Raw genomic sequence first — 15,288 nt, 5'->3', positions numbered from 1 at the left:
AACAATAAAGAGACAAATTGAACTGAAAAATCTGCCTAAAAATCATAACAAGTAGTTGAAAATCGCTCTTGACCAAGTCAAAATGAAAACCTTTTTATCTGTGGTCAAATGTACAAGTTTTAAGGCGGGAAATTGTATCATACTACACAACAAGATGATGACGAAAGTTAAGAATTCTTTGGATCAGGGAGTTAAAGTTGCAGAGATTGAGCTGTTCGTGTCTCTCCTTAGTTTTGATTTAATTACCTCTATCTTGGTGTGTTGAATGCGATAGCCTTAAGGCTAGCACCCATCATTCCCTTGATATTAAAAACACGACGCTACATCTGATTCATTGGCTGGACCTAAATTATTTACAAGTTTGAAAAGATGACCACTGGCACTGTTTTCTCCATCGCTTGAACTTCATTCAGAGTTTAAATAAATGAAATGGAAAGAATGATTCACTTTAGCTCACGAATTCAGGATAAGAGGGTTATGCATAAAATATAGACATTGAACCTGTAGGGAAATAAAAAAAGTTTTGTCTCAAGTGAAAATCTAATGTCCGTTCATCGTTCTTTTCTTTGAATAATAGCTCAACGTGTTTTCAGTTTTATGTCAAATTGATGTCCACTTGCATGATGGTGTGTTAAAATATTCTGAGAAGACATCAAAAGAATAACTCATTCCAAGAAATGCAAGATGAATGCAGTATGTTTGATTAGTAAAACCCAAAGACATTCTCATTACGACACCCTGACACTACGTTTAGCATGCATATAGGAGTCAGAAAAATATGGATAAACCCTTGGAGTGCTATAAAATTCACTTTTCTATCATAACGTCACGACGCAGGGATTTTTGTATCAACTATTTTTAACCTCTGATTATGTACATGTAAGTTCCTATAGTTCAAGAGTTTGATTTAGAATGCTTCTCATCAAATTGTTTGTCTATTTGACACAATGAAGGTGAAAAACTCACCTATTGCTTTTTAAAATTCATCTTTGTATTTCCATCAACAGTAAATGAATACAAAAATGACTTCTTTCTTTGACCGGTTTTGTACCTTGGCCAGCTTTTACAAGAAATTTGATTACGAAATGAAACACTCGTTCAAAATATTATCAGGTACATTTTTTTTAAATGATGAAAGTCAATGAAAGCAAAAAATGAAACTCAAAATGGAAAAGATAAAAACGCATACTTTTAAAAAATTGTCTGTGAATTTCCATACTTTTTACTGGAAAAAATGAACAAGAGTTGCTCTTTCAAAATTTGACCAGGTTCTTTTTATAATCACTGAAAGTCTAGAGAAAGTATTCTAAAATGAAACTCCAAATTTTGACACTTGATAAAATTTGGTATTTCTATTCATTAGTGGTTGGTTAATGAAAACAAACCCTACAGTGTTGTTAAAGCAATGAACTACAGTTTGTCAGTTTAGTCATTATTTTGATCACAAGGTTAAGTTTTAACCCACATAGCTTTGTCCTAGCTTTGAACTCACTTTTTAAAGTCCTTGATAGGCAGTTCTATTTAACAATACCTAATTACTTAGCTTAAAGGAGAGATTTGACTCAGTCAGTAATAATGAGTTTTTTTACTCATTTTAACACATCTGTGCATTTGTAATCAATGACAGGAAGTTGGTTTGATGTCTAGTCAGACTTTTTACACCCCTCTGGATTAAGACAAATCTATGTCATTGAATCATCATTCTGATTTGGACTTTAGTCACTTGTCTGTGGGGATGAATCAGCCTACATTGGGTGACGTCCAAGATTTATTACTTAGAGTCATAGGGGGAAAAACACCTCAAAAATAGTTCACCGACTTTCTACTTTACGTGTCTAAGATTCAGTACTTGTAGTATCCAGGAAAAAACGGATCAAATAGTTTCACTTTCTCTTTTAACTATCTAAAATTCAAGGCATGAAACATCCAGAAAAAAAAACACGCCAAAAATAGTTTCACTGAGCATTTATACTAGCTCTTTCTCATACTTTTCATAGATTTACTGCATCTAGACTATTAGACAGCCAACACAACTGTCAGAGATGGCATGTATCATCTAGATAAAACACCTAGAAATAATGTCACTATATTTTTACTGGCTTTCTCCTTTCATCTGTCTAAGGTTTAGTGTATGTATCATCTTCAAAAAAAAAAAACTGAAATACTTTCACTGTATATTTATACATATTTTCTCCCCCTTTTACCTGTACTTTCACTGTGTATTTATGCTAACTTTCTCCATTACCAGTCTAAATTTCAGTGCATGTGATATCTGGAAAAGAACACCTAAAATAATTTCACTATGTTTATAGAGACCTTCTCTTTTACCTCAAATTTTCTACATGAAAATTTATACAAATTGTTCTGGATAATTATATCTACTATTCATTATACAGAATTCTGCACATCTGTAAAACTTTTCACATTTCATGTAGAGTGGAGATTGATTGGTTACGTGTTAAAAAGGAGAAAAATACAAAATCAGGTCATACAATTTATGTTGTACCTGTGGAAAAAGATAGGGTCTACATTTTGATAAATTTGTAGATTTTATATCAACCTTGCTTTTTGAAAAATTCAAAAAATTCAATCTGTGTGTTCAGATTTATACAAAATGCTGCAAACTACATAAAATATTTAATTTTTGTCTCTTGGAGTTTTGATGACAAGTTCTTGCCGTGGAAAAGAGTGGAATGCGTGATAATGACAAGGTATATGTGTGAGGTGGAGCATGTACATTTTATAGTACCAAAGGCAGTGTAAGGACAGTGTGTCGCCATTCATCAATACGCATGGAGGGAAACTACTGACCTACAGTCGTCCTCCTCTAATATTTATTTTTATACTGCCTGATAGCAATTTCCAGCCAGACTTTATGCAATATGCAAGGAACCATTTTGTTAATATTTCATGAAGTATTATGTGTACATGTAAATTATCCATTTACAGCATGTCACTGTCTACCCTATGCAAGTATTAGTGTGACATAGTACGTCCTCAGTATATTACTATCTCTCTTTTATTTTGACATGAAACACGGTTTCCAGATCAAATTTACAAATCTTTTCTCATGAACATCTAATGACATATTTGTTCAAATTTCCTCTCAAACCTCAATTTGACATCATATGATTTTACATTGAGTTTGAAAAATCTGAAATTCTAAAGATTTTCATGGCCAAGAACTCGACTTCAGCTTTAGCACTAGAATGACAACTATGGACAAGTTTTGAAATATTTCACTAAATAGTATTTTTCACATGTAAAATCTTTGAAACATTAAGAAATCATTGACTTTAGATGCAGAAACACTGTGCAACAATTATTTTTCAATGTACTAAAACTGAGAATTCAAACAATATTGAAAATTCAAATGTATACAATGCCATGGGAATTTGTATATGTACACTGTATTTGGAAGTAATATAGTAGTACCTGTGCTATACAAGGAAAAAGTTGATGATATTAATGTCATAATTTGATTTACAATTCATAATGTTAAAAATGATATTTAAAGATTTAGAAAATATATACTCTTAATTTTGTTTGTTTAAATAATGACAATATGTTATTGGTTTTATGTAATAACACTCAAAACCATAACTATGCGTTAGTAAATAGAATTGTTTACACAAGTTTCACTTTAAGAACAAAATTTGTATAATATAAAATACCTCATAAAATGTAAATCAATAGTTATCATCAATAACAAATTGAAATGCAAAGTTTGGGTGTATATCAAAATTATTAGTCATCACTGATAAAATACAAAGTTTGTGTGTCTATACAGTATAAGTTCGAACAATCATATATAGCTAGAGTGTATCCAAAACATTGATGGCAGCCATACCCCAGTATTACATTTACAGCATGCCTCCCTATCTATGTACATTCTTTTTTCTTGACTACAACTATCTTGCCACTGACAGTGTTGAGGTAAAACTGCAATGTGTGAGTTTAAGGTGTAACACAGACATCAAAAGTTGGAATGTGTTGAGGTAATAGGTATCAAACATACACAAATATTGTACAACATACTTGATATTTTTTATCAGCATGAAAAAAAAGTACCAGAATTGTTTCTCCATCCATAATGATAAAAAGAACTGATTTCTTTTTACTTTTAGATGAACACTAAATTACAAGTTTTGAAGTGAACAAATCGCTTAGAGTCTTAATAACCAATGTCTGAGTTTTTGCCACACAGGGAGCGATGTGGGCGAGGGCAGGCAATGAAGCTGCGAAGCCTGAAGACAGTATTTTGTTCTTGGAATCTATTCATGTTTTCTTCACATTACCATGACTTCGTTGGCTAGGTTTTGTCAGATGACTTATCTACAGGAAGATGACTTTTGGGGCCTAGTCTGTAATGATATATTGAATTCTGCTTGAACACACAAGTCAAGTGATGTCACAGAGCTACTATATCCTGGGGCGAGTCTACTGATCACCGTTCTCCCCGATTTTGTTCTGTGATACCTCAGATGTGTAGTTTTTTGCGATGAGAAACCTTTAAGAAATCTCTAAGTGGCTAATTAGTATCCAAACAAGGTATTGTCAAGGGATCTTTTTGCTTGAATGTAACTGGAAGGTAGATGTCTCAATTAACACCTTTCAAGTCACCTTGGCTCTTCAAATACATGCAGGCAGGTAATTCGGAATCAATTTCTCTGCAGGCATGTCGTCGTTGTAACTGATAAAACCAGTCAAGCATGCCTCATCTTTTCATGTCACTCATGTTCAGTGATGGAGTGAGAATTCAATGTTCTTATTGATTACAAGTTCTACACATGTATTTTCTCAGATTTCATAATTCTTTGGAGACTTGGCTTTGGAGCTGTTAGGATGCTTGGCTCTCATATAGTTGTGCATTCTGACTAAGTAGATCAATAAACAGCATCTTTTCGGCTTTGCTGCCTAGCAACCACTTCGCATGTTTTCTTAATATTCCCATCCCCTATTACTGAATAGTCAGGAAGATTGGGAGCTATTTTCCCCCACTGAAGTTAGTACAAAAACTGAAGAAAAAATGGATAAATTTTTTTGTTGAAGCCACACTGTTTTAGCTTGGTCGTGGAAATACAGCAGATGTAAATTTCCAAACTCCTTTATCTGCATGATTGTATTTCATTGCATTATACGATACATCATACGCTCTACAATGTACTATGGTGTACAAGGCAGAGATGTATGTTTTATTCAGAAATATTATCTACTTGAACTCAAAGTTTCTTACTTTCCTTTGCAGAAAAAATTTACAAGATGGATAGTATATTTGATGGAAAACAATTGTTCAGAAATGTCATCTACCTGGGTTTACAGTTTCTGTCTTTTGAGGCAAATTGTTGCAGGATGAGTTTAGGTGGTATACTATTGGGTACACTGATATTTTGTTCAGAAATGCCATCTACCTGAGTTCATAGTTTTTTAGTATTTTGCAGCACATTGTCGCAGGATGAGTTTGGTAACAGTATATCAGATGCAATACTTTGTTCAGAAATGCTGTGTACCTGAGTGTCTGAGTTTACATTTTTCTTTTGTATTTTACAGCAAAATGTGGCAGGATGAGTTAAAGAAGGTGTATTAGATTGAATGATGTAACTGAGAATGTCAGTTCTGATAGACATCCTAGGGTCATCTCCTTGTGTTGCCGTAGATCTCATACATTGATACCACTCATCAGTAATGTTATCTCACTCTAAATTACTACAATTTTCTCCTGATGATTCTAGTCAGCCCATTTGGTTTTGTTCCTCAGTGCGTCTATAGTCATCAGGTATTTGCCAATGATAGGGAATCTACAATACAAGACTTTGGGCTGCCAATATCATTATCTTGTCTCTGCGATAACTCATGTAGGGATGAAATATCTTTTACAGCGACACCCAGTAGGCCTGTCATTAGTGTGTTACATGTACATGTATCTGGTTCTCATCAAATTGTAAATTGTAAGCCAAAAACTTGTCCTTTGTCACCTTAGTATGACTGTGTCTGCAACTTGTTTTTTTTCTGATGATGGGTAGTTTGTGACTGATCTTACACTTTTTTCTGTTCATTTAGGCCGTACCATACAAGTGAAGGGTTTGCTTATCTCAGGTGTCGCTATCTCTTAATGTATTAAAATACGACTCAAACACATGTTTTGCACTTATTTTTAAGATTTTTCCTCATTTCATGTAATTTCAAACTGATTTTTAGTATAAAGTTCAGTTATATAAAGTGACTATTAAAGTCATACACTTTTTTTCTTCTTCACCGAGGTGTGTGTATTAAGATTTAGTGCACTCTTAAGGATTTGATATGGGTGACTTTCCCCCGTCAGAATTATTATGGTCACACTTTGAGACTAACAGCAATTCTGTTGAACTATCCATCATTTTGCAATTAAGTACTCACATCAAATAGCACTAGTGACATTTTAATTCAAAAAAAAAATTGATGAAACACTTTGATGTATGGTTACGTTAAAGTCATTCACTATGCAGTTCAAATGTATACTACTATATTATACATAAATGGTAGAACTGGGCATATTTCACTCTGAAAGTAAAAAGGGATGATTCAAATTATCAACTTGAGTTTATCAGTTTCCTTTTCAGCCCTAAATTTCTTCGACTTTTTAAAGAACAAGTTACAAAGACCCTTTTTATGAAAGCTGCAAAAGAGAAATTTGATTTGATTTTCTATTTTTTTTTTCAGTTTCAGTTTTCCATTTAGACCAGATTTGTCCTTAACAACACGATTACACAATCTGTGGAAATTTATGAAACAGATTCTACATGGATGTACAAACATCGAAAAAAAAATCCTACTTCAGGTTCTACATTTCTTAAATTGTTGAGATCAAGTGAGGGCTTTTACTTATGCTGAACGGTGCTTGTAAGTAAATCTCTCTAAGGAGATGGTAGCAACATTGAGCTGGACGTGTTAACTCCAAACATGCAATTGTCCAAAATTGGCGTACTTCTTGTTCAATTTAAGCTCCCATTTTTAGATAGCTCCTTGGGGTGTTACTATGGCATGAAGCCAGCTCATACATAAGTCATGTCATCAGAGGAGGAACACAAGAAGATAATGACACAAACTGCAAAACAGATAAGGTTGTATCTCCAAGGGGTGATCATAGTTCTGAGTTGAAGTCAATGCTTAATACGAGATCAAAATATCTGGCATTCATCTCTGCCTCTTGATGCCTATTTTATCTGTGTCCAACAAGTGTCTGCATCAGTAATCTTGTAAGACAATGATCATTGACGTCCAATAGCATCATTTGGCTATGGGAGCAATCAGCAATCCGAACTTCAATAATGATAATGCTTATTGGATAAAAAACAGTAGTGTTTGGTCATCAATGCCTCCAGATTAGTTAGTAAATCTATTCACCTTTAATCTCTCTAGTGCATTTAAAAGGTTAAAAGTTATGACGTGTAGGCCAAGTACACGCAGCAAATATAAATGAACCTCTTCTCTCTCTTGTGATCCGTAGAGAATGACTGAAAACACACACTTTCCATTTTTGTAAATCTAGAAATATTAATCACGGGGTAAGGACAAATACGCTCAGTTTATTGAAGTGTTGGCGGTGTAAACCTTAAATAAGAATTCCACATGATAAATCAGTCAGAGTTTGACATGGTTTATTCTTTGAATGTAGATGATGCAATGATAGGTGTTGACATGGATGTAGGGAATTGTTGTAGTTGCAATGGAGTGATAACGGAATCTACACTGCACACTGATATTCATGAAATACTACACACTGTCATTCACTTAAAAGACAGGTTATTCAAATATTTTTGTTAATTAGTCTATTGTTTTTCATTAAGAGTTTATACACATTTCCTTTCCTTATTTTCAAACAGGTCAATTTTAGTTTGTAGACTTTTTCAGACAATTTTTTTTTATGGATTTTTATTAAAAGCATTGAAATAGCCATACATCACATCCTAGTTATCTTTCTTTTGTTCCTATACATTTGATAGGACTCTACAACATGTTTTATAGTATGTTGATCTTACTACCCGTCATACTTTGATTTTCTATGGATTGAGTTTTCATGCATTTCAGAAATGGAAGTGTTCTGACACAGTTTAATGAGAAATGGTAATGAAAATGCAAACCACATATCACATGCAAACAATAGCGATACATCTCCCTGGGGCTTAAAAACAAGACATCTCCTCATTAAAATCATACACTTTTCTTTTATAATACCCAGACACCAGAACTTGTCTTTGTAGTATCTGTGTCAATTTTACCAGCTGAAGGTTACGTATTGTACAAAACATGGAGGATAATTATCTTGTATGTATATTAAAGTTCTTTATCATACAATCAAAACAACCAAAACTAGCTGTTCGTTTTGGCCTGCATTTCAGAGCTCACAGTATAGTGTTATACATTATAAAAATGAAAGGATTTTGGATGGAGAATTGTCTCTTCAATTGTTATGTTTTTTTCAACATTGGCAAGTCTTGATGTGAATACCCTGGTAAAATATAATCCTAACTATATTCTGTAAAAAGAAAATGGACATAAGCTGTGCATTAACTGTATGATTTAGTAAAGATTGCTACAAAGTATATTCTTAACTACACTATTTGGCAGAAATAGCTACAAAGTATATTTTAAAACTACAATGAGGTCAAAAAAAGGCTACAAATTGGCTACAAAGTATTTTCTTAACTGTATATTTGGTACAAATAGCTACAGACAGTATTCCTAACTATGCTATGTAACTGGGTCTGACAATCTTACAGCTTTTAACTTCTTTTGATATACAATTATGTATACAGGGGAAATCCTGTTATTTCATTTCAGTTTTTGAATTTCTGCCTTTCCACTTTAATTTTAGTTTCAAGGCTTTTAGAACAGATATAAAGAAAATATGGGCAAGAACATTTTTATATTGGAATTTCATTTTAGTAGAAGAAAACATGGCAAACATAAATTGCACATGAAGGTAAAATAGATTAGGATATAATGCAACAAATTCAAGAATTTCAACAAATTCAAGAATTTCATTTTGAAAAAAGTATTTTTTTTCTAATAACATAGAACAATATGTTTCTACCATTATACTTTCCTTGTCAAATGTTATCATACATACAATTTCACTGAGCGTCACGTTTTTGTTTTTGCAAACTATATACAGCAGTTATATAGATTGGCCTGATGCACTTGAAGTTTAATAGTGTAACTTTTTGACTACATAAATCACCTGAATGATACTGCATCTGATACTAATGATGATATAGACAGTAGAGTGAAGCTTTATCACAAGATGTACACCATTAAAGTTAATTTACATATAATAATAATAAACGATAATGCTGCCATGTCATCTCTCTCAATTCTTGATTCTCATACCAAACATAATAGTAACTGTAAACTATAAAGTCAAAACCATCTCTAGTCTAGTTCCTATATGACGTGTTACAATTACTACGATCATCTCCACTCATGTAAAGGGAAAGTCATTATTCTAGCACAGAAATCTGTGCTACCACCTCTAAAGCGAAGGGTAAACCCCACTGGGTGAAGAATAAACGACGTGTGTCAGGAGTAAGCCATCACAAATTGACAGGCAGTTGCAATTGGTTAGTTCTTTTAGACAATCGCTCATTAACCGAACTCCACCTCTCCAGTCTGAAACTAAAATCATGTGGTGATGTGATAAAGTCATCACATTTATATGAACGCAGTCGGGGGTAGCACAGATTTCTGTGCTAGAATAAGACTATCCCTATACGTGAGTGGAGATGATAATAGTAATCGTAACATGTCGTATAGGAATTAGACTATATCATCTCTAGCTCAGCATTGGTAATTCTTGAAATGAAAATTACTCCCCTGGTTCATCTTTATGTTTATTTTGATATTTTATGTCTAGTCAACCAATGTAGTAAATCAAATGTTATGATGAGTCAGGTTTGTATTCAATTTAAATCTAAAGCAAGAAATTCAAGTTTTAGTTAAATTTTTTCATGTAAATATTTTGCTAAAATAACAAACAGGATCATTTACATATTTTTGTGATGACAGATATATATTTTGAGTGTAGTTGGTTTCAATGTTTCACGCAATCTTTAGATTTCGTCCCTGTGCTAACCATACATAATATTAACATTGCGTAGTACATGATCATTTTCCAGCATTCTTAAGAACCTTGTTGTTTCAGGTTTCAATATCTTTCTGTTCTATATATCAACTTAAAGTTATTTTTTTTAAACAATTTTTTCAATTTAGTTTTATTTTTTTAAATAAAAATGTAGCATCAAGCTGTTTAACACTTGTGTGATTAATTTTGCAATTACAGCTTTCACTGAAGGATTTTAAAACTAAAGGAAAAACAGAATGTACTGACCAGAGCCCCAATATTTCATAACTGATTTTGCAACAGAAGATGAAATTTTGTCATTTGTCATTCTTGCAATCCAGCTTCCGCAACACTTTGAAATGGTATGTTTCGACGGTGTCTTAAAAGAGGCTGTGGTTTGCGACGATGTTTGTGTACTTGAAATAGAGATATTCTAGATTTGATTTCTCATACTGTGATAGAAAGTTACTTGTATATTTATCGTGAAATTGCACTGATATTCAACAAACTTGGAGGACAAGTAAATGGGGAATTGTATGTTTGAGCACATAACGACTAGCAGGTAGTCCACCTACACAATTTACAAGACATCATCGTTGTTTACCATTGCAAATCAATCTTCCATCATTTGATTCACCCAGTGAGATGAAAAAAAAACACACACACAAGAGAATCACAATGTTTCAGTGCTGTGCCTTTCAACTCTGTAAACAATTCAGCGGACTTCATTGGAAATCCTGATTTTCTAAACAAACAGGTACCTTTCACTGTTTGCACCAGTGAATTCAATTATACAAAAGGAAACAAGCTAGTTAATTGGTCCACTTGAGTGTCAAGTACCGCAGACCTAACGCAAACACTGCGTCTTGCCGCTTTGCATTTTGCCCAAATGACATTTTAATCTTTCATTAGTATTTGCAGGTTCCCTCACCTGTTTTATGGATGACTGGAAATTAAAACATTACATTTGTCAAGTCCTATTTCATTCTCTTATTTTCAAATGACGGTGTGGAACCATTGCACCATGAAAACAACATCACAAGAGCCTTTCTGCAGGAAATACTTCTTCCGTTCTCATTCCTGTTAATCACTTGGGGAATTTGCAGTCTTTCAACTCAACATTTATGTATCATAAATATGTCAAAGTCAGTCCTCTTTCACTCAACTAGAAGTACTAATTTTAACATGTCTTACAATTTAATATAGAAGGGTTTACATAAAAGGAAGTTCTTTAGAATCCAAGCAAGTTGTTTCAATTAAAATGAAAAGTAACTGAATCATCTCTCTCTCTCTCTCTCTCTCTCTCTCTCTCTCTCTCTCTCTCTCTCTCTCTCTCTCTCTCTCTCTCTCTCTCTCTCTCTCTCTCTCTCTCTCTCTCTCTCTCTCTCTCATTCTCTCTCTCTTTCTCTCATTCTCGCTCTCACTCATCCACCCACCCACCAACCAACAGACATATGCACATATCCACAAAACCAAGACCAAGCATAGATCTGGAGTAAATATGAAAATTGAAATGTCTTTACCTGCAACAAATGGCTACCAAGGTGATGCTCAAAAACTTCAGTTGCTATGACACTTGCACTCCGTCGCCTTGGCATCTTGAAATCTGAAAACAAAAGAAGCATTGTTTTTTTTCAATACACAAACCACAACTTTTTATTACAAGACTTATTTTAATTTTTCTCTTTGAAATCCATCTGTATAATGACAATCTTTTACCATGTAGGCAGCTTTAACTGAGTAGTGGTATGTACAGGAGAGGTGAGGCTTGACTAATGCTGTGTTTGGATAAATAGACAGAAAGTTTGTAGTTTTGATTTCCTATGTAGCGTTCATTTTACAGTCTATTGCAATTTATATGTGGCAGTAAAGGCGGGTTAATAGGCAGTACATCACAGTCAGTGAACAAGGAAGCTAGCTGGCAATGTTCCTATGCACACTGTATTGAGTTTTCATATATAGTCAATAAAGCATGCATACGAGAGTGCAAGCGAAAGTCTACAACGGAAATGATTTTCTCCGTAGAATAGGCCCAGGGCTTAACCTTAGCAATATAGACTCATTAGGGGTCAGCATGGGGAATATTGGTGGGGTTTCTATGCCTATATCCAAAGGTTACAGCGTGATCAGTGAAAACTCGTCTACTTTCTACTCATACTCAAATCAATTTGTTATGCATCACTTGTCTTGAATGGACCCATATTTTCCAATTTTTCCTCTCCCTTGCATTAACAGATAGCGTATAATTAATATATTCATGCAGGCAAGCATCTGAAGTGAGCTATAAATCGTGTGCCCTGGCATGTCATGTGTGTCAATATGGAACTATGTAATGAAAAATTAAATGTGACAAATACAGGGGCTTTCATTTGAAGATTTATTTGCTACAATATTGCATTAGTAGTTACACACAAAGTCCGGAAGATCTACTATATAGTGCTTTCTATTGCCACAAATTTGACATTCATCGATACAACAGTAGTGTATTCATCAACAATTTTTTTGTCATGCTGTGACGTTTTAGCCTTGAATTTACCATTTTAGTCATTTTTTTATTTCATTTTCACAACTCTGAAATTTTTTTTTGTAAAACTGCTAGTCTGACAACATTGTGTCATACTTTTATGAAGAAATTTGAGAATGATAGTAAAAGTGTACCAACTGATATACAGCATTTGATAAACAAAACAACTTTTAACCACAATAACACAATTTTATTATTTTTTATTGTATTTATGTATTTTATGAATGACTCTCTTTTTTTTTTTAAATGTTTGAAAGAATGGTTTGTCGTACTTCTGCTAACAAATTTGACAATGAGTAAAAAAAAGTATACCAAATCATAGCCTTTGATAAACAAAACAATTTTACACAATAAGTCAACATTTTGTATACTTTTTCTCTCTTTTTTTATGTCATAAATCTGTTTTAATGAAAAAAAAATCTTGCTTTACCCTTCTGCAGTACTGATGTGTTGGGTGGTGGGATTTCTCGTATAATGTTCCATGGTGGATCTCCTTGTGTTGCAAAGTCTCGCATGCGAAGGTAGCTGATGGTGAGGCGAATAATGGAAGCCTTATCAAGTTGGCTGGTAATGGCACCAGGCAGGGGCAGTAGCTTGGCCAACTCGTAGAACTCATAGTTTTCTTTGCCTCTCCTTGAACGAGCAGCATCTCGGGACTTTTCTTTGCGGATTGCAATTATGCTGAAATCAACAAAAGTAAAACAAGTACATGAGTAAATTTAGCATTTTATACTATCTGCCTGCAGGTTATATGACCCGACAAATGACATTTTTGATGACGTTTATAATGTCTATCATACTTCCCCTGTAAATTGAGATCTTATAAAATATCTTTTTTTTAGGAGCAGTTTGCTCACTCCATTACCATCACAGAGTTATCAAACATTGATCTACAGTGTCATAAAAAGTTTCCGAAACTGTCATAAAACTGAAATTGAGTTTCTTTGGACTTTTTTGGATTAAACATTTATGTATACAGTCAAATTGTCAATGAATCATTTGATGAACCCACAGCATATTCAGGACTTGATGTTCTTTTATCTTTTCACTATTTTCTATCTGACATTTTCTCAACTTTATTGTATAAAATTACACGGCCTTTTTGTTGCTAAAGTAGAATGTTTGTCATTCAGCAAGAGCAAAACTTTAACTTCCCTGAAAAATAAATTGTTAACGTTGTTGTTGTTGTTGTTGTTGTTGTTGTTGTTGTTGTTGTTGTTGTTGTTGTTGTTGTTGTTGTTGCTGTTGTTGTTGGGGAGGGAGAATGTTTAAGAAAAAATATGCAGTTCTGTTTCTTCTTCTTTTACAGTTTTTCTAAATGATCTTTTTACAAGCTGAAAAAATGAAAAATCATATTTTTCTCTTTCCGGCTCTTTTCAATTTTTCTTTGTGTAATAAAAAAATGATGTTCTCATCTCTATTTTCACTGTGGTTGCCCAACCAAATATTCAACAAATTACAACTGAAAAAAAATCAACTCTTGCAATATATCAGTGTAAACGAGAATACCAGAAAACAGAGTGAATGTTGACCTCTGACACAAATTCATGTACTTGATTCACTATTCAGTTTACGCAGAAAAGGGAATAATTTCACCCAACAAGCAACTTGATGGAAATAGCAGAGGGATTACCATGGCATTTAAACAGCATTGAGTTAAAATTACTTCAACAACAGACTTAAACAGGCCAAATGTATGACGGATAATTTTGTAAGGACTAAGTCTATACACTGACATAGTTTTTTGGACAAAAGGGATACTTGTCTAAGAATAGGCGGTCTGCTGCCAAACAGGAATGAAGTATACTTCAATTAACCGTACTTGTTACATGATCACATTGTACATAGACTTTTAAATCAACTCTGAATAATACATCACCGAGTCACATTCAATGCTTCATTAACTTGCTTTCTGGAATTATAAATATTATTATTGTAAACACTGACTCCACAATTATTAATTTTTAAAGAAGGTTTGCATTAATTAGTTTGGGAGGATGACATCGCATCTCGTTTCGTTGAGTTTTGTAGAAGGTAGGGTATGGGGGGAAAAACCGAGATTGAAAGTAAAAAGCCAGGAAGCATTTTACAAGACCCTGGCTTTTACAGGTGACTGACTAATGACTGTCCAATCGACAAACGACATAAATCTTGTATGGAAACAGCTTTAAACTGCAGCTCCAGCAACCATGCCTTTAATACAACGTTGACAATTAGATTTGTCTCTGTGAGACATGACGAGTGTTTTACACTATGAAGACTACAGACATGGTGATGAAATTCACTGATCAATCACTCTCTACACCTATGTACACTTGCATGCCAGACCAATGCCGGACAATATCATCTTCTCGAGGACATTTGTGACCGTCATGCTGAAATTTTCACAAAGTCACAACTTTTCAAAATTTGAATTCTGACACAGGTCTTGTTTTAAAATAGGTGCCATATCATTGTCAATGTGTTAATTGTTCTTCAAATTTAAAACCAAATTCAGACACAGCTCTTGTTTGAAAACAGTGGCTATGTAAACATACATGCTATATTCTCCAAAATCATCCATTAATATATTACTTTTTTCAACTCCAAGAACAAAGTCAGATGTTTGAAAGCATGTCACAACTATAGGCATTCACATATTGCAATATTCCCAAAAAAGGTTTTC

The 15,288-nt window shown here is 33.6% G+C and overlaps 1 protein-coding gene across 5 annotated transcripts in view; it reads right to left on the bottom strand.

Annotated features, from left to right (window-relative positions):
• LOC144443456 (uncharacterized) overlaps window positions 1–15,288 on the bottom strand; it is a 143,807-nt gene that overhangs the window by 40,410 nt on the left and 88,109 nt on the right. For all 5 annotated transcript variants that reach the window (XM_078132947.1, XM_078132955.1, XM_078132970.1 and 2 more), the window contains 2 exons: window positions 13,054–13,304; window positions 11,623–11,705 (listed from right to left, as the gene is read on the bottom strand). In XM_078132947.1, coding sequence (XP_077989073.1) covers window positions 11,623–11,705; window positions 13,054–13,304 — 334 coding nt within the window. The remainder of the gene's footprint in view (window positions 1–11,622; window positions 11,706–13,053; window positions 13,305–15,288) is intronic.

The sequence above is a fragment of the Glandiceps talaboti genome, chromosome 2 (assembly GCF_964340395.1).
Source record: "Glandiceps talaboti chromosome 2, keGlaTala1.1, whole genome shotgun sequence".
Classification (NCBI taxonomy): domain Eukaryota; kingdom Metazoa; phylum Hemichordata; class Enteropneusta; family Spengelidae; genus Glandiceps; species Glandiceps talaboti.
Note: the sequence above shows the minus strand (reverse complement) of the source record. Positions and strands in the feature narration are given on the sequence as shown.